The sequence below is a fragment of the Aphelocoma coerulescens genome, chromosome 2 (assembly GCF_041296385.1).
Source record: "Aphelocoma coerulescens isolate FSJ_1873_10779 chromosome 2, UR_Acoe_1.0, whole genome shotgun sequence".
In the NCBI taxonomy this organism is placed as follows: Eukaryota; Metazoa; Chordata; class Aves; order Passeriformes; family Corvidae; genus Aphelocoma; species Aphelocoma coerulescens.
The window spans coordinates 104,055,563-104,082,286 of NC_091015.1; the positions used below are offsets into that span (position 1 = coordinate 104,055,563).

The 26,724-nt window shown below is 36.2% G+C and overlaps 1 protein-coding gene across 5 annotated transcripts in view; it reads left to right on the plus strand.

The window, feature by feature from the left end:
• GABBR2 (gamma-aminobutyric acid type B receptor subunit 2) overlaps positions 1–26,724 on the plus strand; it is a 469,815-nt gene that overhangs the window by 315,802 nt on the left and 127,289 nt on the right. For all 5 annotated transcript variants that reach the window (XM_069004222.1, XM_069004224.1, XM_069004225.1 and 2 more), the window contains 2 exons: positions 6,633–6,740; positions 20,615–20,737. In XM_069004222.1, coding sequence (XP_068860323.1) covers positions 6,633–6,740; positions 20,615–20,737 — 231 coding nt within the window. The remainder of the gene's footprint in view (positions 1–6,632; positions 6,741–20,614; positions 20,738–26,724) is intronic.

Sequence of the window (26,724 nt, forward strand, 5' to 3'; positions counted from 1 at the left end):
TTGATGACATGGTCCTTATTCATGCCCTTTATGCTCTTCAGGCATTGCCCAAAACTCAGCATTTTGTTTTGGTTTGTTGTAGGGTTTTTTGTTTGTTTTTTGTGGAGGGGGAGATGTTTCCTGCCCGTAGACTTTATATTTGCCCAATTCTTTTGCTGACATTGTTTAGTTTTGGCCAGGAATTTAAAAGAAAATCCAACAGACAGACACTCATCTTCCATTGAACTGCAAAAGGATTTAGACCTCTAATCTATTTCTCTGTCTCTGGAAACCAGAGCCTTTATTTGTGTTTTTCATCTGGCCTTTTTAATTTTGTGTGTATTGTTCAGTTTATTTCCTATTTAATTGTTTAGCTGTTAATTTTAATCTCCCTTTTCTGTATAATCACTTCCATAATTGTTCTCACTGTCATTCAGTCTGAGACTGATCTCACTCCTATTTAGTTCAACAGCAGTTCTGTTACTGAGTTTAACATGAGCCTGATCAGCTTCTATTTTAGTAAATGACATTTTCTTGAGGGTAAAGAGAGTACAGACAAAAGCTATAAGGCTGAATAGATCCTAGAAATAAAATTATGTCATATACTGAAGCAAATACACCACAACCTTGCCAGAGATTTATTAAGGTAATATTTTTAGAATGTTTTCCTCTCCTTCAGTAGAAACAGCAGACAATTTTTAAAGCCCCCTTATAGAAACAGGAGAAATGATAACATCTTTTACACTACCCATAGATTAACTCTGAAAAATGATCTAAAGGATATTAAGAAATCACTACAGGAGATCTCACAGCATGCAATGAACCTCTGTATTTAATTTATGTGAAAACAGCAGGATTCAATTTTCTAACATTATTGCCACTTACGTTTTACAGGAATCTGTGCCAGTGCCACACAAATTCTAAAAAATGAGTTAAAAGTCATAAAAATTTGTCAAAATTGTTTGATATAAATGAGAAAAGTATAATTCAAAAGGATGAACTCATTCTTTGGGGTCTGCTTGTGCTCACACTGTCAATTTTGCCATCATTAATAGAAGTAGAATCATAACCCAGTGAAAACTTGTTGAGATGAAATATTTTTGTTCATCACAATTATCCATTATGTCCCCAGTTTTCCAAGAAAAATAGAAGGTGTTTAATTTTCAGCTCATGAGTACTCCACCGAAATCAATGCAATTGTCCACTTAAAGACAATTGTGCTCTCCAGGGCTCAATCCACAACATTATTTATTCTCACATTTGATCCTTTTAAGTCCTAAATCTAGTACTGAGAGGCCACCAAGCTGCTCAGCAGTAATGTTCAGCTACAGCCTAACCCTGTGGGCACTGCAGATTCTACCCAGGGCATTTGTAGAGCTGGCTCACTATTGATACTCCTTAAGTGAATCAATCTGAGTCTCATAAACAAAGCTGGAGAGCGGAGTGTAAAGTCCTACAAAAGAAGAATTTGCAAGTTTTATTAAAAAAAATTAACATCTTGAGATGGGAAAAATATGTTTGCAAGAATCTTAAACCTGAGTGATTCCTCTGAAGAAATATAATCTAAATGTTTTACTAACTGAAGAAGGAGTTCTTAAAGAACCAAGCAGTTTCACTATCCCATTCAAATAACTATTATTTAAAACAAAAAGAACCTAGAGAAGTGATAAGAAGTTCAAAGCTTTTGACACAACACATGAAAATTTTCTGTGCTGATATTTGGGTTTCTTTATTCTTCATTCTGAGTCTTTAATCTCATCTTCTTTTTTTAGCTTGATATTGTCAAACTGGATTAACATAGAATTAACAAAGCTGCAACATGAAAAATGAGAGTGTGTAATGTATTCAGTTCAAGTGGTTATATTTTTCCAATTTAACAAAGCAGTAAAATGCATCACTTCCTTGATCAACTACATTTGAAATTGCTATTACAGTTTCCATGAACTCAGTACCTTCCCAGGCATTCCTTGCCAAAGCATAACTGAGTGGTCTTCTGAATGCATAAGCAGTGGTGGTCAAATAGAGGAAAATAATGGAACTTCTTGGAAAATGAAAGCTTTATCTTACATTAATTCAGTTCATTTCCCAAGATAACCTAATTTTATAATGTTATATAGAACTGTAACTATATTAAAATAAGATATTTAGAATCAATTCAAATAATATTGTTGTTTATCTGAAAGTTAGCAGTACCTACATATTGGTTTTGTTTGTAAGCTTCATTCTTAGAATATATAAACAGAGGCTCTTACTTCTTTATTCAGCATCTTTCTGGAACTTCCACCACTTACTAGTTTCCCCTTACTAACTCATTGTTCATAATTAGATTGCTTCTTTTATTGAGTGGTAATATCAGGTAACTTTTATGTCTGTTACACAGATATATAAATAGCAACCACTTCACCATTGCTGTAATGAGATGATGGGAGAGGTGCAGATAGATTTGTGTGAAGATACCATATAGCAGCAAACGTAGACTAGCCAGCTAAAGCTCAAGGTTGAGATGAAATAGGATTGAATTTAAAGTAATTTTATATAAGACTGTTAACCTATCTGTGCTTATTATGTGGCAGAAGAATTGTCTTCCTTGAAAAAATAAAAGATGTTTAGCACCTTACATATAGGTTAAAAACAGAGGAGTTTTACTGGCAAAGGAAAATAAAAAGTAATGCTCCTACAAGATGTAAGGAGCATCTTGTTCATACATGCAGTGACTCTTTAGATGAACCTTACAATATTTTTTTTTTAAATATTAATATTTGAAAAAGGTAGGGGTTTTTTTGTGTTAAATAAAAGTCATATCTCTTTCAAGTCTGGAACATTATCAGAAAGATCTCTTTCTTTGCAGAGACACTTTCAGTGTTTACTGTTTGTCAGCTGGGTTATCCGCCAGATAAATGAGTTCTAATTCTTTTAGTTATCACAGTAAGAGCTTCTATCAAGTAATTTATAAAAAGCAAAAATTCCAACATGAAATTTTCAAAAAGAGTCCATTAAGCAAAATAGTGTAGTAAGTAAAAAGAAAAGAGACATAGGAAACTCCATTTTACTATCTGTGTAGGAATACTTGATTGTTGCATACCAGATTATATCATTTCCTTTGACACTTGCATGTTGTCTTTGAATTACAGACAACAAAATATTTTTGGACATATTCAAATAGTCAACACATCTTATTAAAAAAAAAAGTAACCAAGAAGTATAAGCAGATGACTGAAAGTATACCCTAAAATAATTGAAGGCGTTAAGAATTTTGTAATGAAAAAAGATTTTGTGTCAAGTTAGGAACAGGTATTTGAATGCAAGTTCTTGTCTACTAAAGAGATATTTTCCTGCGTTTTTCGTGAGTACTGAGGGAAGGGTGATTTTCTTTAGCTTCTGGTGAAACATAATTATAAACTTCCAACATGAGAGAATTACTGATCAATTCTATAACATCATGGTCATGCTCTTCAATTACTGGTATTTTTATCATGTTCTTTCAAATGAGTAGAATGTGGAGGTATAATACATTTAAGAATATAAATGAGCAGATATAAGAATTTCAGAGACTTTTGCTGTTTTCTAAATTTTTCATTTTGCCAGCTGCATTAATGAATTATAGCAGACAAATTCGAGGTCATTTTCTTCAAAATTAAAAATTTATTTTCATCTGAAACTTACCATCTCTTTCTTAGCAACAATGATCTCATTTTGACAAAATCCTGGTATATTTAAGCTAGAATGTTTCCAATACAGACAGTAGTTATGTTATTCTAATATGCACAATCCCAATCAGGAATACATAAAACTTTTTGAATCAAACATGCTAGAAATAACATTTTTCTGAATATTTAGTTAGAAACATATTTTGAGCATAATTAAATTTATTAGTATTCCCAAGAGACAATTACTGTTTCAGTCAGAACAAAACAGAATCTTATTAGAGACACGAAAATACCATGTATCTGTTTGCCAAATATACCACTAAGCCGTACACAAAATAGCTGAATACTTATTAATAGCAGCAAAAGGATTGAATGCTAAGTATGGTTATTGAAGTCAAAAAAAATGTAACTGGATAGTATGAACACATTGATATGAAATGTGTTTTTTAAATCCCTCAGAGTTGATCTAACTGTGGTTTTACTGAAGCATAATGTAGGATAGTGGTTAGTGAGCAATGACTTGAAAAATATTGAAGTTAAAAATAAAACTTTGCTAGCCAAAATATCTATTCTGTTGTTGTTGTTGTTGTTGTTGTTGTTGTTGTTATTGTTTGGTTAGGGGTTTCTTTTTCAATATCACATTCAAGAATGTCACAAAGTGGCAAAACTCCTGTAGTTTGAATCTAATCACAATTGTTTTACTGTTTTTTTAATAGCAAGATTAACCAGCAGTGAGTGAACTCTACATTCAGTGTCATTATCAGCAATGCTACAGATAAACCACAACATTAGATGCCACTAAGTTGTTAATATATATGTGCAAATATCTAAACAGTCCTCTACACACAATCACAACATTTTCTAATGTTAAGACTCATGGTGCTGTGTGTACTTTTCACAGAATCCTAGAATGGTTTGGGTCAGAAGGTACTTTAATATCATCTAGTTCCAATTTCATGGCCATGGGCAAGGATGCCACCCATTAGACCAGGTTGCTCAAAGCCAAATCCAACCTGGTCTTGAACACTTCCAGGGATGGGACACCCACAACTTTGGGCAACCTGTTCTAGTGCCTCACAACTGTCATAGTGAAGAACCACTTTTCTCTTACTAATTCACCATTATGGACCACATGTATCTTATTTAATAATTTTAAGGAACTGGAGTAATTTTATTGTGTTATCAATAGTTTTTAATGAGTATATATATTTTTTTTTCTTTTCCCTGCCTTTATACCTAGTCACTAATCACTACTAAAAATCAGAATTTCTTTTCCACTGAAAGTTTTCAGAAAAAGATCATGTTGTGAATACAAAAAATGGGAATTCTGGAAAAGTTTGTAAAGGCAAAAATTAGATAGCATGTATTAAGATATGAAACATTTAGATTATTCCTAAGGTTTATCTTAGATGTCAAGTTTTGAATCTTACTAGAACACCTTAGTTTCTCGTCAATATGCATATCCTGAAATTACAAATGAAAAATCCCAAACTCTTCAGAAGTTAGATGTGAAACTAGGCTGGTTTCTAATGAAAAGCATTGCCTTTAGGTTCTCTAAAGAATATTTCCCAAATGCTTTCTTAGAACATCCTAGCTCCTCTAAATCAGATTGGTTTTTCATATCACAAGACAGCTCTTTTGGCCAAGCATGTGTAGTCAACCTGGCCAAAAGAAGGCTGGCTTTCTCTTTTTCTGGCTTTCCTTTCCCTGTATTTAGCCATTGTCTCTCCCCATTTTTCAGTCTGCAAGATATGGTACTTTGGTCTTTTACTTCTTTGGTCAATTTTGTGCAGTCTCCCATTTTATGAGCTGGTCCGTGTGGAGCCTCTAGATGGAGGATGAGATTATTCCTCCTAGTTGTGATTTCTCAGGATTTCAGATTCAACTATTGGCTTCCAGCTCCATGCTCTGCCTCTCCCATGGTCTTCTACCTGCCATGTTCTGTAGTGTCTGATTCATATTTGGGAAGAAAATGGCCTGTTCAGGGCAAAAAAAAAAAACTTTCAAACAGACAAACCTGCCTGGTAATGAAAACAGAAACTTGCAAGGAATTAGAGAGGGTTGTGCAGAGCTTACTGCAACTCTGAATGTCACTGTCCTAGCCCAAACCAAGTCAGAAAGCGAGGGCCTGTGTACCAGATGCTATGGGCGGGGGGGGGATTGCAGAAAAAGCTTTTCTAATGTATCTTCTGTCCTTCTTGGTCAATTTGAAGCTTTTCTATTAAAAGGATAAAAAAGAACTTAGTCTTATTTTTATGCTAAAGACATAAATTCTATTTTAGTTTTAAAATCTCCTGTTTTTTCTGGAAAGCTCATTATGAGGAAAATGCCTAGATAGGTCTATGTCAAAGCTATGGCCAGCTCAGGGTCTTAGTACACCATTGCTCTGTGCAAGCTCATCACCTCCTTTTTCTTAGGCCCCATTTGCAGGTATTATCATTGACTCGGGTCTTGTTCCTGAGGCTTGCCCAGCAAGACTATGTTCCTGTTTTGCTGTTTTCTCTCATAGCATAATTAAAATCTGTTGTTCTTATCTTTCCAGAATGACCAGGTTTTTCATTGAGTGATGCATATCTCACATAGTACAATCTTTTCTTATTTAGTCTGAATTACATCTTATTTCTCTGTTCATTTCTGTTCAAAATGTTGCTGTTAATATTAGCTCCCCGAGTGCTTTTTATGATCTGTCTCTTGAGTTCCTCCATTGGTTCTTTTCTCTATCTTCAAAGAAGACAGTAAAAGTGAAAAAAAAAAGCAGAATATTATAAGAGATTTATAAGTTTATATATGAAAGAGACTCTTAATTCAGCACCCAGATTTGTTTTAGTTGGAGAGGGAATGGACAGAGGAGTAAAAAAAGCAAGTAAGCAATGAATGAGAAATTCTGCAATATCAACATTTTTGTGGAGTTCTTCAGATATTTTTTTCTCAGCGTCTTGACAAACAAGTTGGCTGAAATTATGATATCTAAATAACTTTGTCTTTTTTATGTATATACATTTTTAGGTCCGAACATGGATTCTTACAGTGGGATACACGACTGCATTTGGAGCAATGTTTGCAAAAACATGGAGAGTCCATGCAATTTTCAAGAATGTAAAAATGAAGAAAAAGGTGAGGGGAAATAGACTCTTTTCTTGTTGCCCAGTTAATACAGTTTTCTAATTGTTTTCCTACCTGTCCTGGATGGCCATAGCCATGCTGACTGTTCATGTGTCACATTCAAAGATCCTGAATAGTTTGATATTAGGGCTTTTTGGTTTCTTGTTTAGTCTCTGAGTGTTGGAGTCAAGCATCAGCCCTCCAGTCTTTATAATAAGAAGTGGAGAATGGATTGGGCTGTAAAATGTCAAAGTGAATTTGGATCCCTGATCTCTCTTAGTATGCCACTTCAGCATCCAGAGGTCTCCTGGTAGATTCACTGCTTTTACGTAATGTTTTCTGATTATATCTGTGTGAGACTGAGGTATTACATACAGATTTCTCAAGGACTGGTAGGAGGAGGCAAGAGAAAGTGCTGCTTATAGCTTCCTGTTTCTAATTATCATTGAAATTGCATAAGTTTACTCTAATACTGATCAGAATTGAACCACAACAGTTGTCTCTGTTATTTCAGCTACAGTACATTTTCTGTAAAGGATTAGGTTCAGGTTCAGCTTAGGAGTACTGCAGCTCTTAATGATATTTTTCCCATGGAGCTTCTTTTCATACATGAAGTACTTTTTATCAGACGGTTTTATTAAAAAATTGGAAAAATACAGAATAGAAAGCATTTTGCTGGTAAAAACATTAAGAGAAATGCACATGAAACAGAAAAAAAAAATTAATATTTTTATAGAGTGAGCAGAAGTGCCAAATGCAGTTCCTATGTGCATCTGAATAGTTTTATTCTAATAACCAATAAAGACTCATGTATAGCCAAATTAAGTAGAACAGTGCTCCAAAACCTTGTCAGATTCCTCTGTTTCCCTCCATGTGGGGTCATGGAGGAGCTCTATTTTTTTTTTTTCTTAGCACTATGTTATTTTTTTCACAATTTCAATGTGTAGGGAGTCTGTCACAATGGGATACATCATTGCCTCAAAAGGAATGGACTTCAGATAGACAGGGAGAGAGTTAACTCAGTTTTTAAGAGGATTTATGTCTGAGGTTATTAAGGAATTACATGCTGTGTCTGGAACTGGATCTATTACTCTGGCACCGTAACAACACAACCACCAGTCATGTCAGCTTTGCTCAAATATTTAATTATCATTCATTGTAAAATATAATGATGAGTAAATACAAAATATCTTAAAACTAACTAAACTTATAAAAAATTTCTATACCAAACCCAGGATACTGTGGGTGTAGTGAACTGGAAACCACCCTTCCTGCACCTGTGCAGGAAGATACTGTAATGTATCCGTTTATACTACAAGAGTCTTATATTTATATATATTTTTCAAGGATCTTACACTTCCTATATTAAAGTTTTTTAACCAAAAATGAGCCAGCATTTTACCTTTCTGAGAAATGAAATTTTATATTACAAATATGTTTTTAGCTATATTGGTACAAATCTTTTTAAATTAGTGAAGTTACACAAGACACCGACAGTCTAATACATAAAAGCATTTCCTTTCTCATTCATAACCTTTATTATCCTCACAATTTTATAATTTCTCCAATACATTCTATTTCAAATAGGAGTGAACAGGTACTGTAATGGACTATCACTGAGCTTTTGCTTCATTTTTTTTTAAACATTACATTTTAGATCTTCAAGTTGCTACTCAATATTAGATTTCACTGTCTGTTAATTAAATATAATCCTCATATTCTTTATTGTCCCTGTTCTTCAAGGAGCTCATCAATAATTGCAAATTTCAATTGTTTATGCATAGCTGGATGTTAAAAATTATTTAAGATCCGTTAAAAAGACACTGGCCAGTATAAGGGATATAAACTTTCAGACATCTGGATGATGACCAATGGACTACTTTGCTCTGAATGATACTGGAGACATCAAGGCTATTAGCCCACCATCTTCAATATTCTGGAATTGAGTCAATAACACATTTTGTTCTGTAAACTTTAAAGAATTCTTTATTTAGATATCTCACTCCAAATCACAAGCATGAATCATGAAGTACAACAGTTTTCTTAATGTAAAACAAATCAGCTATCCATGATAAGTGTTTACTAGTCATATATTTTCTGTCTTTGATTTCACAGGATAGATAAACGTGTTTATAGGAGTTGACTGGAAAACATGGCATTCTTTACTTATGTGTTGCAAAAATGACATTTCCATTTTCTGCAGATGTAGTTTACAGCAGAAGTAATATCTATCTATGGATGCACAGAAAATAGAAATTTTCGCAAACAATATCTAAACTGACAAATGCACAAATGTAGTGCTGCATGAAAAAGCACATTAATGTTTTCTGAATTAGTTGTCCCATGACAGAGCAGACTGGCATTACAATCAGAGGAGGACAAAGTTCCAAAATTATTTAAGTGCTGTGGATCCTATTCATTTGTGATTGTTTCAGTTACTACCTGTATATAAGTGTGACAGTAAAAGCTGTATGACCTTTAGGCATACCACCTTTGCCTGTCATCCTCAATATGTTCATCGGGAAAATGTTTCCCAACAGTGAAATTTCTTCACAGGGTGAAAGAATCTCTGTGTGGCTTTTGAAATTACTGGTTAATTCATTTCGTGAAAGTGGGTGTTAAGTAAGGAAGAGTATGATGAGTAAATCTGTTTATCTTCATTCGATAGGGCAAGCTTGCTTCTGTACGTTTATTGTAAACTTCAGGGTACAACATGGCTTTTTAAAGAGATGAGTGGATGTCTGAGTGTGAGAAAATACACAGAATTTTAAATAATAATAATAATAATGATAATAATACAGTCCATATTAGTGCAGTGGAGAGTGGAACTAAGTGAGTTAAAGTGTCTTGAATTCATTGAAGATTCTCATTAACTGCTGTTTATACAACTTTCAAAAGTCTATTTTATTTTCACCCTTTTATATATCCACTCCTCTGTTACTGAAAATTAACAAACAATAAAATTCAGAATACACTCATTCTGTTATCAGGCTACTAAGGACAAATTTTGCAAAATTCCCAGAGCTCCGTTACCATCTTTGATCTCGCTAGGGCTCAAAGGAAGCAAATTAAAAATGCATTAATTTTAGCTGGATCTAAAACAGAGGGGTGCAAGGGAATCAATTTTTGTCAAATGGAAATGACAAAATCAGTAGGGGGAAATAAATTATTTTTGAGTTTTGAAGAGGTTAGCAGAGATAATGGAAAGTGGAATAGAATTTGTATTAAAAATAACTGTAAAAGTTATAATTGAGGTGCAATTCTGGTTTTCATACATCTCCCTTCTGTTGGGCTGCAGAATGTCTTCTGCTCAGAGAGAGGTGGGGACTGGTTTTTTGTTTCCCTTGGCAGCAGGAGGGCTGAGAGTGGATAAGAGAGGAGAGGAGAATTTCAGTGGCAGGAGAACATGTGGTGTCCTGGGGAAGCTTTAGCTAGCTGAACCATTTACAGAAGCCAGCCCTTCTGGTAAATTTAGAAGGATGAGATGCTGTCTATTTTGATGGGATCTGCACTATCTTGGGTTTTCGGGGGTGTTGAAACAGTCCTGCACAATGACTGCTCCTGCACAGCTACTGCATGCCAAATAAAGCCCATGCACTTTTGATAAACACCAGAATAGTAAGAAATTCAAAGCAGTGATATTTAAAGCCTCCATACATTTTATAAATTCCGCTCCTACAAAGACAACCATTTGGCCATTTGTACTTGGCTACACTAAACCATGAAGATGATCTATGTCACAATGTTGCCTTGTTGCATTTGTTGTATTTGAAAGTACAATACATATCCATTGACACTGCCACGATAAGCTTGTCTTACCCTTACCAGAGTACCTTCTGGCTTTGTCTATTTGGAATTAATTCTTCAACTGTGGCATCAGAGAAGGGACGCTTTATCTTCAATTTTCACTGAAAACATTAGCATTGTACTCAGTTATTATTACCACTGTAGACTTCTGGTGGCATATGTCTTTATGTTGACAAAGTTGTTACAAGATAAATACAGAATATAATGACAAAAGAGATGTATAACAGCCTCTTTCTTGAGGCTTGTGCTGCTATAGTTTTGCCAACATTATTCTACTCCTTCCTGATAATTCATAAGCTTTTTCTCTATATTGGTAATATCACAGAGTAAGAAAGCTACAACCAACCAGAACAGACAAAAATGACTTATCAGTCTAACCTGACCTAGCTACGCCTGTCAGGCTAACATCTGGCAAACTTGTTTTCATCCATTTGGCCTACTAGGTCCTTATAAGAGTTCTGAAGAAAGCTGGGGTGTTCATGCCTTGCAGAGATGGGTAGGAGCTTGTACAGATTATGATATTGACAGTAGGATGGGGAAGGGAGGCTGGCAGGGCAAGGGAACTTCAGGGCCAAGAGATCAGGAGCAGGAAAGAGACTGAAGAGGAGAAATCAGGTTTGCTGTCAATGACTTCAATTAAAAAGTCCAGATTAAAAAAAATAAGGAAAATCTTGGGATTATATACTGGGAGAAGATATTGAAGAGGGAGACTGAATTTGGATTAAAATTCCCTTGGAAACTAAGTTTCAAAGACATGAAAGACAGGAAAGTCAGAAGTGATCAAGAAAGCTGAGTATGACGGAATGCAGAGCCTGAGTATGGTATTTAAGTGGCAAACTGCAATTGAAGTTTAAAATCTGGTCTGGTTTAAAATTAGGTTAAGATTGAAGTTTAGAGGCAGAATGGGAGGCCTGAAAAGTAGGAATGTAGTCTGGGAAAGAAAAGCAGGAATGAGAAAGGAGAAAGAGGCAAGAAAGAAGTTGAAATTAGGACTGGCCGAAGTGATTGCACAAGAAGCGTGGGCAGAGCATAAAATTTGAACACAGGATTTTTGAATATTACTGTTCTTTTTTCTATTACTATGTATCTATAAAACCTAAAGGCAAAACACGTGCCTTGTGTTCCACTTATGCAGCTGTACAGATCCTGATAGCTACTGGTGATTCTTTTAGCTCAAGCTGATGAGGTGTGCAAAGATGTAAAGGCTCCTCTTGCTGATGCATGCAGCTCTCTCTATAATTGAATTATCTTTCCATTTTCTTTATGAAGAATGGGTTCATGAAAACGTTAAAAGTTTTATGTTGTGGCTAAAAAGTCAATAACTGAAAAACTACGGCTTGCTAGGATCTCTACAATGTACATCTCTTTTCCTATGGATTATAAGGACACCAGTGAAGCCTAAGCTTTCTACAGGGTGCCACTGTCATGGAGCACAGGCAGTGAGTCTGCTCTGGGCACACAATAGGACTATGCAGTAAAAGAGGCAGGTTTATGGTCCAATCTTTTACATTTAAACCAGAAAAAATGCATAATGAAAAAGGCGGAAGGAGTTTTGAGAAAGGTGGTCTCATGGATAAGACAGTTAAGTGCCAAATAAAGAAAAATAACTACTTTCCAGAATTATCTGTTATGCTGTAGAAATCTCTCTGAGCATATTTTTCAGCAATTATTCTTTTGTTTCATTGTTAGTGAGAAGCAAATTTATTGCCTGAGTGAAGCAGTGCAGGAATTCCCAGACATTTTAGCTCATTGCCTTCACACTCCATTTTTTGACACAAACCTGGCCACCCCAGCTCCATACTTTGTATATTTAATGGTTCATAAACAGGTGCATAGAAAACTGGGAGGGGTAAGAGACCATCCAGGCTCCTTCTGGGGATCAGGGCACATGGGTTACTCTGAACAGTCCCCAGTCTTCATCTCCCAGGTCGGGGTGGGCAGCAGCTGGCTGTGTGCTCCTGCCCTGCATGGTGCCAGCTGCAGGGAAGCTGCCAGTTCCTTTGATTGCACAGTGTTCCTGGGGGGTGGAATAGGGAGAAGAAAGCAGCTGGAGGCTACACAGCTATGAGTTTATGTGCTGCTGCTTTCTCTTCTCAACTTGTGTCGCTTGATTGCTATCCCCCTCCCTCACTTGAAAACCTCTGTGAGAAAGTTTATAGAATGAGTGTAATCTCTAGCTATAAACTTTTTGGTAAGTTTTTCAAGCCACCTATAGAATTTAGAATTTATTACAATCTACATTTTTTCTCACTAGAGTCCTGAAGAGGTTTAAAAAAAGTTACCCATTATCTTAATCTTTTAAAAATAGATGAAACGAAGTTCTTCAGATTACATTGACAGAGGGTTTAAGTCCGAACCTCACAGGCCACATCTCATTTATTCACTTAAATCCCATGTAGACATAGTTCTGGATTAGCATAAATGTAGTTTGTGTTATCTTATCAGTTCTTTCTGTAAATTCTGTTATAAAATATTTTTCCAGGTGAGTTTTCAGTCTGTAAATATTTATGCTTTTCCAGGACTTTTTTTGTCAATCTAGCTAGAGTGTTTTATGCGTATAACAAAAAGTTATATGATCGATTTCCCCTAGGATACACTTGTGTTCTACTAAATATATGTGAGAGATCATAAGTCTGGAAAAGAGACGTGTCAAGATCAAAAAATTTGCTTTGGGTAACCATACCAACAGAACAACAATCTATTAGGGACCATCTGCTGAAAATGAACCAGCATATGGACACCTAAAGAAACATTCAGTGTTATTGTTCAGTCTTTGAGAGTAACAAAGAAGACAGCAGTTTAAAATTTGCTTATGTTTAGGATTTCTTTTTTATTAAGAATATTTACCACTGGACCAAGTAATCTCTGATACTTACAGTGCAGTGTAAATTATTCAGGTATGGTTTCGTGGTTTATTCATATACAGATATAGTACTTCCTAAAGTGATGTAAGTGGAAACAAAATTATTTTTATTTTTTTCCCCCCAAACAGCTACAACTATAAATTTTAAGTCCAAAGCTTTAAAAATATTCAGTATAGTCTTAGAGTCCAAACTTAGATGTAAAATAAGCATCCTGGTTTTAATAAGGGCTGATCAGCCAAAATGCCAACCAAGGAACAACAGGAATCACATTTCTAAAATTTACATTCATATAAATATGGAATATGGAGCTAAAACTCAAGCTCCTGTCACAGAAAGAAGCTGAGCTAATGAACTGTACATCTAGGAGAAAAATCTGCTTTTGAAGTAATTTATGTATGGAAATTTCTGCATGGTACAGATTGAGAAGGCTAAACCTCAGTAGTGACAAAAACAACCAAAACTCCATGTGAAATGTAAGTGCTCATAAATGGTGCTACAACCATAATTTCTATGTATTATGAGACTATTGGATGACAGAGAAATAAAGAACATGTCGCTATACAGTATGAGGCAATTCATTCCTGAATAGCTTGAAATTGGATTGTAAATGTAATCAAGTGCATTGATGTTCCCAGCTATTTGGTAACGATGCAGTATGCTTTCCCACAGAATTTTTCATTAAGGAAAATATTAAAGTCTAGGTATTTTAGTATTATATCAAACAGAATCAGAATATTTTTTCCAGAACATTCAAATCCTTCATGCACCTTTTTTTTTTTTCCTGAAGATTTTGGCTCCCTTTAATACCAAGGATGAAAATTCACTGCTCTCATAGAAATTCCTTTACATTTATGGCCCATGTGATCTTGGGCTCAACAAGTGCATTTCTCTCAAAGGTGAATTTGGCCTGCTGTGTTGGTGGGATATGCAGGTCTCTCAAGGCAGCACATCTTGCTTTACTTATGCTTGTGAGCAGAAGTTAACACAATGTTGAGGCTTGTTTCTAAGGCTCCAGAACACCAGCAGGAATGGTTGGTTCTAATGCTGTCAAGTTGGATTTCTTAGTGCCATTTTTAGACTAAAATGCTTTTTATTTTTGTCCTTTCAAAAGAGTTTTGTGAAAAATAGTCATTTTATATCACTCTGTGTACTCGTTGTGGTTGGATTAGAAATGTGAGTAAAACAATCACCTCTCCAATTCTCCAGTGCACTGTAGACATAACTGAGGCTCAGGCTTTCAAAAATGAGCATTTTTATAACTTTTTATAACCCATCACTTAATCTCTCTCCATCTCTCTCCATCTCTAACCTCTGAATAGTTTCTATCTTCTGCTTCCCCTAGGGAGCATCACCACTAGGATGCTCCCACTTTCTTTTATATGAGCTGGAAAAGAGGAAAGGTGTCTCCTAATCAGATAGCTTCTCCTGGCAGCAGGGCATAGAGTCAACACATCCACATTTGCAATACCATTACTGGGAGAGTGAGTCTGCCCAGTGACGCAAGTATCCTAAACAGGAGTCACCAAAGAAGACACATTTTAGAAATATGTGCTTTAGCAGGCTAGTGACTGTAGCTATAGAATGCTCAAAACCAAGGTTTTTTATCATATCCAATTGTCCATTATTGTCAGGAGTACCACACACTTCTCTATCCTGGAAGGTAGTCACCAGGTTCTCAGACTACAGGTGTCCCTGTAGATCCTCACAAGAAACAGAAATGTATTTTTTTAAATTTATAAGTAGATGTACAAATCTTACATTAAATCAGTCAAAATACTTCTAAGAAAATAAAACTTAGCTTTTTACTCCCAGTGACTTACTGGTCAAAAAACCTTACTACTATGACACATGTTTTTTAAAATGTTAGCACTCACTCATTAAAACTAATGTAATTGCAGCTTGAGGTAGTGCCAATAATAATCATAGAATCTATTATAGGAAGTACTCATAATAGCTGCTGAAGAAAACCACTGTGGAATTATTGGGAGCAATGCATAATGTGTTTTCAATAGTCCTTTTTTCTCATTCCATTACACAATAGAAATTAAGAATGTATTGCAATATAGTTCTCTAAAATATTAATGGCTGTAATAACTCTAAGAGAGAATCTCCCTCAGCCCACATATGGTAAAGTTCACCCACCCACCACTGACTTTGCATCACCAACCCCCTGGCACCATCCCACTTGTGCCAACCCACTTAATGCAGGAGAGCAAGCCAAAGGTGTCCCTTAAGAGAGAATCCTGAGAGAAATGAAAGGGCAGTTTATGCAATGGAGAGAGTATCCTGAAGGCAAGTTCTCCAGTGGTTTTATGGTCCCTTTTGCAGGCTCACAGACTGTACAGTTTTTTCCCTGCAAACTCTATTTTCCTTCTTTCCCCTCCAGTTCAGAGGGAGGACTCCGATCAGCAGGATTTCTGTACATACCAGGGGGAGGAATATTTGGTTTCAGATTTCTGAGGGCTTTTATAATTGATGTCAGTGATATTCATTTAATTGAATAAGGTCTGGGAAGCTTCAGAGAGGGATCCTTGAAAGCGAGTTTCTCTCTACAGATTCCATCCCAGGAGTCTGGGAAAGAGACAACTGAAAAAAAGTTAATTAATAACATTAAGTGTTTATCCAGCTAGTGCCAGAAGGCAAGGGACTGCTCTGTCAGCTAGACTAGAAAGGATTGATCTACATAAGAGAAACCAGAATTGGCTTCTTAAGCAGAAAAAAACCCCTACATTTTAAATTAAAAAGAAAATATATATTTTTTTATCTCAAAACCTATGAATAAATGTAAAAGCACTCCCAGCCCTTCTATGCTTCTATGAGTTTAATTAAAAACCCAACAAACAAACAAATCACAAAGATTTAGCTAATATAGCTTTAAATTCAAAGATATTTTATTCTGACAAATGGGAGGTGACCTGGTAACAAGGGAACTAACTCTGAAGTAGTAAAGGAGTAAATTAACCCTTCAGTCATGCTGGAAAGCTGTGGAACTCAGAGAGTACAAAACTAATGTTACATCCTGGAGAAAAGTGTAAGTCTTTATATGCAAGACTCTTTCTTCCTGGTTTAGAATGAAGTTCAGCTTTAAGGTCTATGTCATAAACATTTTCAGAGTTTGTTTCTAGTAAGGTAAGAAATAACAAAAGGTTTTCCCTAGCCATAACTATAAAAAACAAACCTAATGTTTAATTACTGTTGATTGCCAGATCACCAGGTGATTGCACAAACTGGTGGATGATAGGGTCCTCCAGGACACAATGGATATGCTTTAGAAGGCAAACGAAAAAAGCCCAACAAAAGGTTTGTGCAGTAATAGCCAAATGGACAGTTGAAGTTACCGTGGCAGGTGATACAGCCTGTGATAGTTCTAGAAAATCCTCAAGAGTTTCCATGAGCAGAAACTTTATCTCAGAGCTTTAGACAGATTTTATACCTCCTGTGATCAGACAGTAAGGTCTGTGAAGAGTAAGGACTTTGATCTGTCTTCATGGTCACGAGTCTTCAGAATAATTCTGATTTGCTCATACAGAGATGTTGCTGAGAAGAAAATGGCCTACCATCTTTTGTTCTGAAAGAATTTGTTTTGAGGACAGATCGCTTCATATCCAGATATATAGTCCAGACTGGTGGCAATGGCATTTACAACAGTGTGCAGATCTGCCAGGATGAGACAGATTCACCTATCCAATCACAGATGGTAGAAAATATGACTCACAGATGCTGCTGTGTGAAAGCTTGGCTTCAGCAAGGATTCAGGAACACTTGCAAAAATGGATTTTATTAGCGACCATGTATTTCTCTAGGCTGATTTACTGTATGCTAGAAGGAAAATGAAAAGGGAAAAATTGAGAACCTTCCTCTTAAAGAAGAATTACATTTCAGATTGTAAGGAGCTTCAGTTGCTCGTGACTTTCATCAGACAGAGAATTTGTTGGATTCACAAGATCTGAGTCAAGACTCCTTCAGTGCATCTGGTGTTTCCCAAGGAGTGAATGTACTGAACTTAAGGAGTTTTAGTGGGTGGGAGTGATGGCTGGGGAGAGGAAAAGCTGGGCTTCCTGCAGGTGGCAGGGGGAGAGCAAAAAGCCTTTTAGACATGCTGTTAGTGATATACCAGTGGCAGTTCTCAGGGCAAGTCTCTTTTAGGACAAGCTGCTAATGACTGGCAGAAGTGAAAAATAATTGACCCTCAGTGTTTTGTTCTGAAAGCTAGCATTCTGGTGGGGAGTTCTGCTTCAGAGCTGTATTTCAGCAGTGGTTTTGCTGAGGACATACCAGTGCCATGATGGGTGTGGGAGGCAGTCCCAGGTGCCCTGCATTCAGCCTTCTCACCCCACACCAGCACCAGTACCACCGTGTTTTACAGAGCTCATCACAGTAGTGCAGGTCACCTAGGTTGTCTTATGGGCTCTCTTTTGCTGGCCTTCCTCCTGGCTGTCTGGCAGAAGTAAGGGATGAATAATACCCACTGCTAGTGACAGCTGCTGTTATACAACTCCCCTTCTGTCCAGAAAAGGGCAGAGTAATGCAGGAAAAATTACTCCAAGAGGTATCCAAGGATGAGCTCCACTGTTTGCTGTACTCTATTTTTTTCTAATAACTACCTGTCCAAAAAAAGGTTACCAAATTTACAAGTGAACTAAAATACTGATCTGCAGTAGTGCAGGTCAGCTATGAATGAAAGAGGTACAAGATCAAGGAGAAGGGATGTGATCACATTAGCAATGTGATCATGAGCAGGAAGTTATTTATTTTGATCCTGTGAGTGGATTATCAGTATTACTGCTTTTAATAATATCCTTTCACTCTTTTGCTTCTGGCATTGCTGTACCAGTGTGATTAATATTGCCAGGGGTTGGTAAATCTGCATCCAATGCAGCCTTGCTTTCAGTATGAATATAGTCCATACAAATATGGAAGACATTGGGCTGCTTACCCATCCTAGGTAAAATGTGCACTATTTTCATTAGAAAGATAAGATATTTTGGGGTTTTTTTCAAGGAACCTTTTGGCTTAGGAGAGCAGAGGGAGACATTTCTGGCAAGATGCTTTCACATACCTTTAAGTTTGTCAAATGCATATTTTTATCTCAAATTAATTGTCTTCACCTCCGCTTGGGGGGCAGGGAGTGAGGAAGGGAGGGATATGTTTCAGAACAATACTTTTTCTGACCCTAAGTTGTACCCAAGATAGGTGGGATGAATTGTCTTTTAAAGGCTTCTGTCCCTGCCCATTGGCTACTGAGAAAGGCTAAACATAATAGTTCAACAGCCAACTTCAGTAAAATAAACTCAATCAGTTAGAAAGAAAGACCTACTATGCCAATACAATAACCAAATATGCCAATACAATAAATTCCCTAGCCATTTAAGAGGGAGGAGAAGAAATTCAAGTTGAGGTGTCTACATTTCACCTAAATCCAAATTCTCTTTGGACTTGACTCTCCCTTGTTTTCTCTTCCATGTCTCCACTCATATTAGGAGCAGTACTAGGTATGTTTCAACCAAGGCCTGTTTGCAGGCATTAGAAAAGAGATTAAAAAACCCATGGGCTGTTTTAAAAAAGGCTAGCCTGTTCCTTTTCAGCTTTGATTGCCACTTGATAAACAGCTGAAAGGTCAGACTCAGTTCTGTTTTCCCAAAGAATACAAGGGACCAAGCTGTGTCTGAGAATCTTTGCTTAATATCTGCTTTTGTTCTCTCTGATGAGATGGATGTACTGCTCCGTTACTGCCACAAACATGTGGAAAGCATCATTTTCCAGTCCTTTATGGCAACTACATGGGTTTACATAACTGGTCTCAGGAAATGAAAATAAAATATCGAGTCCTTTAGCTCATTCTGATTTTTAGCCTTTATTTTACTCTTGGTTTATTCCAAATTATCTATAAAATAAACCAGCAGATTAACAAAACCTAATGCACAATGTTGCTGAAACATCTTTTAAAATAAAAAATGTATCACACCAAGCCATATGAAAACCAGACTTTCTAAAGTTCTTCTTACATTATTTCAAATTTTCTTCACTTTTATCATTTACTTCAGCTTGATAAGAATTTAATGCAAATACAATTTATTCTATGCAGGAATACTAACCTTGCCTGTATTAAGATTAGCTGACACTTCTGGCTTTTTAATGCATTTTCAAAATCCTGATAATTTCATCAAATTGAACTGAAATAATCATAACTTTATTAAGCTTCTCAGGCTTAATATTTTTGAATATTTCATTTGGATTAAGTCAGCTCTTTCCAAGAGTGAAAACTTGGAAAAAAATAGGTGAGTTTGTCCATGTTAAAGCAATTTGGCAATAACTTTTGACTATTGGATGAGTGTTCTTAATAATAGAGGTACATATTAATTAAGAAACCATGATTATAGACTCAAGAGCCCTGAAATAAAATTAATTTAAGCCTGATATTTTGACGTGCTTACAACTTTGCAACTGAAATAATGTAATTGAAGTGTATTTTTTCTGTGTTGCTATGTGTACAATAGTAGAAATAACACAGGGATTGCATGCAGTTATAAAAGACTCTAATACATGGTTTGGCTTGTTATTTTTATCAGCAACCCGTTTTTCTTTTTTGAACCTAAACCCCAAGCAAAATTAAAAGCATGTTTTACACTGGATGTGCATTAAAGCCTCTGACCTTTGTAATATAGAAAAAATGCATCATTCCTTTCTGCTCCCTGGGTAACAGAGGCAAATATTAAACACATAGACACTCAAAACCTCCAAAATAAACTTCTGATACCATCTATGTTTTCCACATCCAAGAAGGTTATGAAGAAGTGAGCACTAAATCTCAGTGAAAACTACTTCAATTCCAGCTACTCTGAGATGTTGAGGAGCATTTTTCCAAATTTGCCTGCATAAACACTGTAGTGGCTCCATAGAATATATTTTTCTCATTTCCAGGAGTTAATATTAAACCTGGATTTCAATATTAATGTTTAAGAGTCCTCCCAAAGTATTTTTAGAAGTTGGAAAGCACTTCAGATACTTCTAATAACCATGAAATTAACTAAAAATAATTTGTCTTGCTTTCATCTTTCTATATTTATTTTCTTTGTTCATTGTTAAAAACCTTTATTATTAGCAACCTGTGTTTTTCTCCCTATATAGGAATAAAGCTGTACAGGGTCTATCTATGGCTCATGGGAATCTCCCTGCTTCTTTTTTCTTTTTTTTTTTTTTTTTTTGTCTCTCCAGATCATTAAAGACCAGAAGCTACTGGGGATAGTTGGAGGGATGCTACTGATTGATCTTTGCATCCTGATTTGCTGGCAGGTTGTGGATCCTTTGAGGAGGACAGTGGAAAAGTATAACATGGAGGTATGTCCTCAAGCCCAAGTAATACTTATGGTAGCATATCAGTATCTATAGCTTTCCATAAGATCAAGCTAAAGATGCACTAGGTAAAATGAAAGCAAGTCAAGCTGTGCATTTCGGGGGAGGAAGGGTTCAAGTTTTTAAAACCAAATAGAAAAGAAACAACTGCAACAGAAAGAAATTGTGTGTCGTTGCAGGTGCCACATTTCTGTCACTTGTGAGAGATTTCATTTGCAAGGGTTGTAAACACAGCAGAGTCCTCTGCGAAGACTCTCTATTATTGCAATAAATAATAGATTATCAGAACCCATTAGTGGATTTCAGTAAGAGCTCATTCAAGATAAGTGCAGGAGAGGTCACTGCTTAGACTGCATTCTTTATGGAGATGGTCAGGAATTATGTTACCTACCACTATATTTATTTTCGGTAATTTTATGGGCATGCACCCATACTGATTGTTCCTCTTTTAATAAAGGTCACACAAGCAGTTTTGATGGGCAGGAGGTAATAGCTTAATGCCAGCTGTAGACACTTTCCAGCACTCTGGCTGGTTTCTAGAAGTGGAGCTGAAATAGAGCTTTCTGGATAAACTGACAGCAAGAAACATGGCAGCAACAATTCAAATCTAGGAAAAAAACATCTCTCTGTATGTAGATTTGCAGTGTTTGAGAGTTTTTTGCCTCCAACATGGAAACTGGTGATATCTGAAAACTACATTGTATGAGGACACTCTAGAAGTGTTAGTTTCTTCTCCAATACTTGGCAGTTGGTAAGAAAAAGAACAGTAGTTTTCTCTTCTGATGTTAAAATTTGCAAGAAAATAGATACTATTTTACTTCAGTGCTTTTACTTTGTTCTTACTTTGCAGTGTAGCTCTGGAATTTTATTAGGAGAAGATTATACTTTTTGAGTATAATTTGTAGAAGATACCCTAGAACAATGCCTCTTAAACTGCAAGGGATGCCTTAGAAGAAATAATTTTAGAGTCTGAAAAGATTTCTCTCAGTCATTCCCTAGAGTTTGAAAGACTTCCCAGCTAATACAGTTGTCAATGAAAAATTGAAAATGTAAGTGAAATTTGTCTTCTGGAGACACTTCTGGTCTGTGTGTGTATAGCTTGAAGCCATAGCAGCTTGTTGAGAGCCTTGTTTACTTCATTTTACTCCAACTGTATTGTAACTGATCTTTCAGTTGTCAGTATTGTTAACAGTTTCTCTGCTCATCTAAACCCAAGTGTATTATGACAAATAGTTACAATATTCAATTAAAATAATCTCAGATAGAAGGAATTTTACTTTTTATTTAGTTATAACTAAAGATCCTGATGTCTACTAGATTCCCTTGAGTAAAATGTCCCTAGACAGAAGCAGTAACTGTGAAGTTAAACTGATGCCATGATGATTTTTTTGCCTTTTCTTTTATACCTTTTTTACAACTTCTGTATTCATAGTGCTTTTGCCTACATTCTTGGACTTGTTTGTCAAGCTAGGAGACTAAACATTTTAGAAGCTTCGTAGCTAGGGATCAGTGTGCCCCAGACCCCAAGGTCCTCTCCAGAACACATTCTGTAAACCAAGATAGAACCATCCAGGGGAAGGTTCCTTGGGGAGGGGGGCTCACTTGAGCCTCTCATTGGGGAATCTTTGATAGATATGCTAATTAGTAAGACCTATAATGTTATACCCAATCTTTTGGGGGTGTGCATTGTGGTGTGCATTTCAGTACATTCGACCTGGCCATGGTGCACCTAAGGATCCTTAAAATAAATACCAAGGTAAAATCTCTTTTTCCCTTCCAACCATGTTTGACTCTTGATTTTAAGACCAGGAAAAGGCATCAAAACCATAAATACCATATATTTGAAAAATAATGTTTATTGTAGTTTTAAATTATTGCAATTTCCATCTAAACTTTTCAGTGTATATTCTTTGATCATCTAATGTATAACACTAAAAACTTTGTATGTCTGTTTTTTCCACATTTGGGGCTTTCCAGACCATGGGGCTGCACACCACTTGCCTGAACTTTGTATAGGAAGTGAAATTCTCCTGGAATTACATAAGTTCATTCAAAATGACATTCCCTGAATGCACACATGAGGATGCTTAATACTTTGATCCCTCAGCGTAGAATTGACTTGAACTTACTGTTAGAGCTCTTAGCTATTACTGTAAGTTGTGCAGAGTATTTTTTAAGCTAATGGATTTGGGGTGGGAAGGAAATAGAAGTATTGTGCTAGCAAATATAGTCATTAAACTATTGCATGTGCATAAAATATGTTACTATAAAAGCCGTAAGGTGAACTGCAGTTTGCTTTCCTGAAGCACACCTCTTCAGATCTCAAAAACTCCTGTGTAAAAGTAAATGACAATTGTCTTTGCTGCTATTATTGTTATTGTTATTATTATTGTTGTTGCTATTACTATGTTATTTTTTAATTTTTAGGTTTTTAAAGTGTAATGGTGAATTCTTTAGTTGAGTTTGATTGATCACATATTATATTTTCTATGTTTGAAAAATACTTGCCACATAGTAAACACTACGGGTGGCAAGTTTCTCTTTGATTTCAGGAATATTTTGTAGAGGATATTTCTTGTCCCACTTGATTCTGTGAAATAATTTTAAAGGGATTATTTCTGTCAGTTAATGCTAATCCAAGTGATAAAGATTAAACTAAATGTAGACTCCAAAGTCATGAATGCAATCAGTCATTCTAACTAATGAACCATATGAGTGTTGTTTATGAATACTCATCAGCTTCCTACGTGATAGTTCTGCATTTGGCTTCTATCAGGTGGCCCTCTGTTAGTTGTGTCTTCATAAACATGTCAATCAAAGGAACCAAGACCAAGAAGCCTAAAGACTGGTAACGTCCTGTGTTCTTTGCTATTATTCACAAAATAGTTCATTTCAAGGAAAGAACAGCAGTAAATTATCAAAAACTTTTTAAAGAGTTCTTAAACCCAGAACTTAAAAATCCAGGCTCCTTTTCTGGAGTTGTTTGCAAAGTCGACACAATCCCTGCATTATAAACTGAGGATAGGCAGTCTAAATCTAAAAATACTGAGGGAAGTGAAGGCATTTGTGGAGACTCTCTGCCCCTTAGGGAAGCCAGAAATTATATGGGATGTTGAGTCTGCCAGTTTTCAGACCTGTTTTTGGCATCCTGACCTCACAAGTCTTTGGGAAAAGCACAGCTGTGGCTGCCCTAAGACACCATGTTAAAAGTTGTAATGACTGAACCATAAAGCATCCAGATCCTCAGCAGGGGAAGTAGTTTATGATATATAGACAATAAAATTGCTGGATAAAAGCAAATAAAGACCAAGGCAAGGACGACTTTAAAAATTCCCTAACTATATGCTGGTCTGCAGAAGAAGTGTAAAGGTGTCCCTATGTACATTTCCTAAGTTTGACTTTCACATAATGCAAAAGCATTTGCTGACACAAAGGGCTTCTCAACTTCAAGCAGCAGTGTAAAAAAAAAAAGGAAATAATCCATAATGTTACCTCTATTCATCTGTTTTCCTAGTTGCACTGGCTGTAACATTTCTCCTTTTGCTAATTTTTCAGACCAGTGGAGAGATCAATCACTTTTTTCCTCACTAAGTCATAATTCGTCATAATTAATCATAATTCACCTTTTTTGTCATAATCAAAAGTTCTGCAGTTATGCTCAGATCTGAGCTAGGTTCCTGCCAGACTAAGTTTCTCCCAGTCACATGAACTGGAGTGCATCCTTCCTGCACTGTCTCACTGGCTGGGCTCTTGGGCTCTACTGCCCATGAGGAATTACAGTGCTTCTGTGGATGCAGCTGGAGAAGAGCTTTGCAAGGCTCCACCATTTTTTTCTTTTTGACCAGCTTTCTTAAGAAGGCAATGTGTATGTGCTAGGGTGCTCTGTGTGGTTTTTTCCTGCTGCCTAACAAACTTTGCCTATTTCAATCAAATCTGACAAATTTGAGCAGTTACAGCTCTTAAGGACATAGCACTGCAAGACACTTTCTGGAAACAGCCAGCTGTGTGGAGGAGAAGTTCTGGTAGTGTCTCCTCTAAGAGAAGGGTGACAGGGTGAGTTTATCCCTTTGTCTAAAGATAGATATTTTAAGTGACCCACTGCAGGGGAGCTTCACTCTTAGCCAAAGAGAATCCAGCCACAAGACAAAAAATACTTAAGAAACCATCTTGCTCTAATTTCAGTTGCTCAGCTGCATTGGAATGGAACCACAGTCTGAAATAGCAGAATCCTTTAGAAAGTGGAGTCTGTGCAATAGCCATATCATAATTCAATTATGTACTTAGTACATCTGAAAGGGTCTGTGTGTACACAGGCACTCACACTCACCTCTTGCTTATAATTAACTCAGCTGGTCAGAGCATGGTACTAATAATGTCAAGGTCATGTGTTCAGTTCCTGTATGGGCCATTCACTTAACAGCTGGACACAATGATCCTTGTGGGTCCCTTCCAACTCTGAATATTCTGTGATTCTGTGATTTTATGGTGGAGTAACTCTTTAGAGTTTAGCTTGAAAGGCTCTGACTGGCTTATCTTCTCCCAACACAAATATCTATGAAACAGATTGGATCTCTGTGGCCTTGGAAGGTAGACAGTGATAATGTTTAATAAATAATAACTTGTAAGGGAAATGGACTACATTTTATAATTCCCAAGGTAAAAAGATCTTGCATTAGTGCTAGATACAATAAAAGTAGTAACTTGCATACTGGATGCCAATATTTCTTGTAAAATTTTAAAACATGTTTATCCAGGGCAGCAGCCTTCGCATTCCTTGATGTCTTAGTACCAATCAAGTAGTTATTTCTGTGATGTTTCCTCATATGCATTCTTATGATAACATTATAAAAATTTAAAAATAAACTTCATTCTGGTATCTGAAATATCAGTATTTAAGGTTTCACCCTAATTTGTCCTGGGATGGTAATAAACGTGAAATAGAGGAAAAAATCTGAATAAGGTGCCATTTTAGAACACACTGAAGAGAAAAAGAGATCAATGTGATATGTCCTGTTTGGGCTTCTAGCATTGATATAGATGTAAAATGCAGAAAACAATATGAGGAAACCTTATATGAGGATGTTGAAATAACAAAAATACCAATATGCAGGAAAGATTAGTAGGCCATGCCAGTCTTAAAACAGTGCAATATGTTAAAGAAAAGTCAGTTCATATTACCAAATTAATTATTTCAGTGAGTGAGACAGAATTCCTACATATTACAAGTGTGTAACTATGCTGCCAGACACATATTACTACACAAGCCAGAAGGTCAGCTTTGACTGATCTGTTGAGGGACTCATAAACATTGCAAAACCAAAAAAATGGCTATGTAAACTGGACAAATGTGCTGCTCAGACTAACTCATTTCTAATTCAATAGATTAGAGAACCCACAGACAGAGAACTAACCCTTGATTTCGTTCTGAATAGCACACAGTATCTGTTGTCTTGTAATATTGCTTTGTCTCTACATTTTTTAAATGAAAGTTATGTGAAAATTTGGATTCAACTGCACAGATGTAGATTTTTTTTCTTTAATATCCACTTTCATCAATAACACTGCTGTTGTAGGGACTGGTAAATACTTTGGACCAAAATTATACACAGAGGAGTGTGGGGTGGGCTGGGGTAGGGGCGGGTATTTGTATTCACATGGTAATATGTGAGCAACGTAGGCATGGAATTGGTGAAGATGTCTGGTTCAAATTCATGCGCTCAAGTAGATTTATGTAAATTCTTTGACATTTTGAAAAAGTCAGATCATGTTCTTTTCTCTTTCTGCATATGTATATATGCATAAACAGATGTGTTTATGGGGTTTTGTTTACATTGTGCTGTTCAGTCAGCTAACAGCTGGATTAGAGAGAACTTTGTCAAATGTGCAATATGAAATGAAGAATTTAATTGGCTGAAGTAGTTTCTGGGGGTGTTCAGCCTAATGCAGGTCAGAGCTTGTTAGTCAATTTGTTC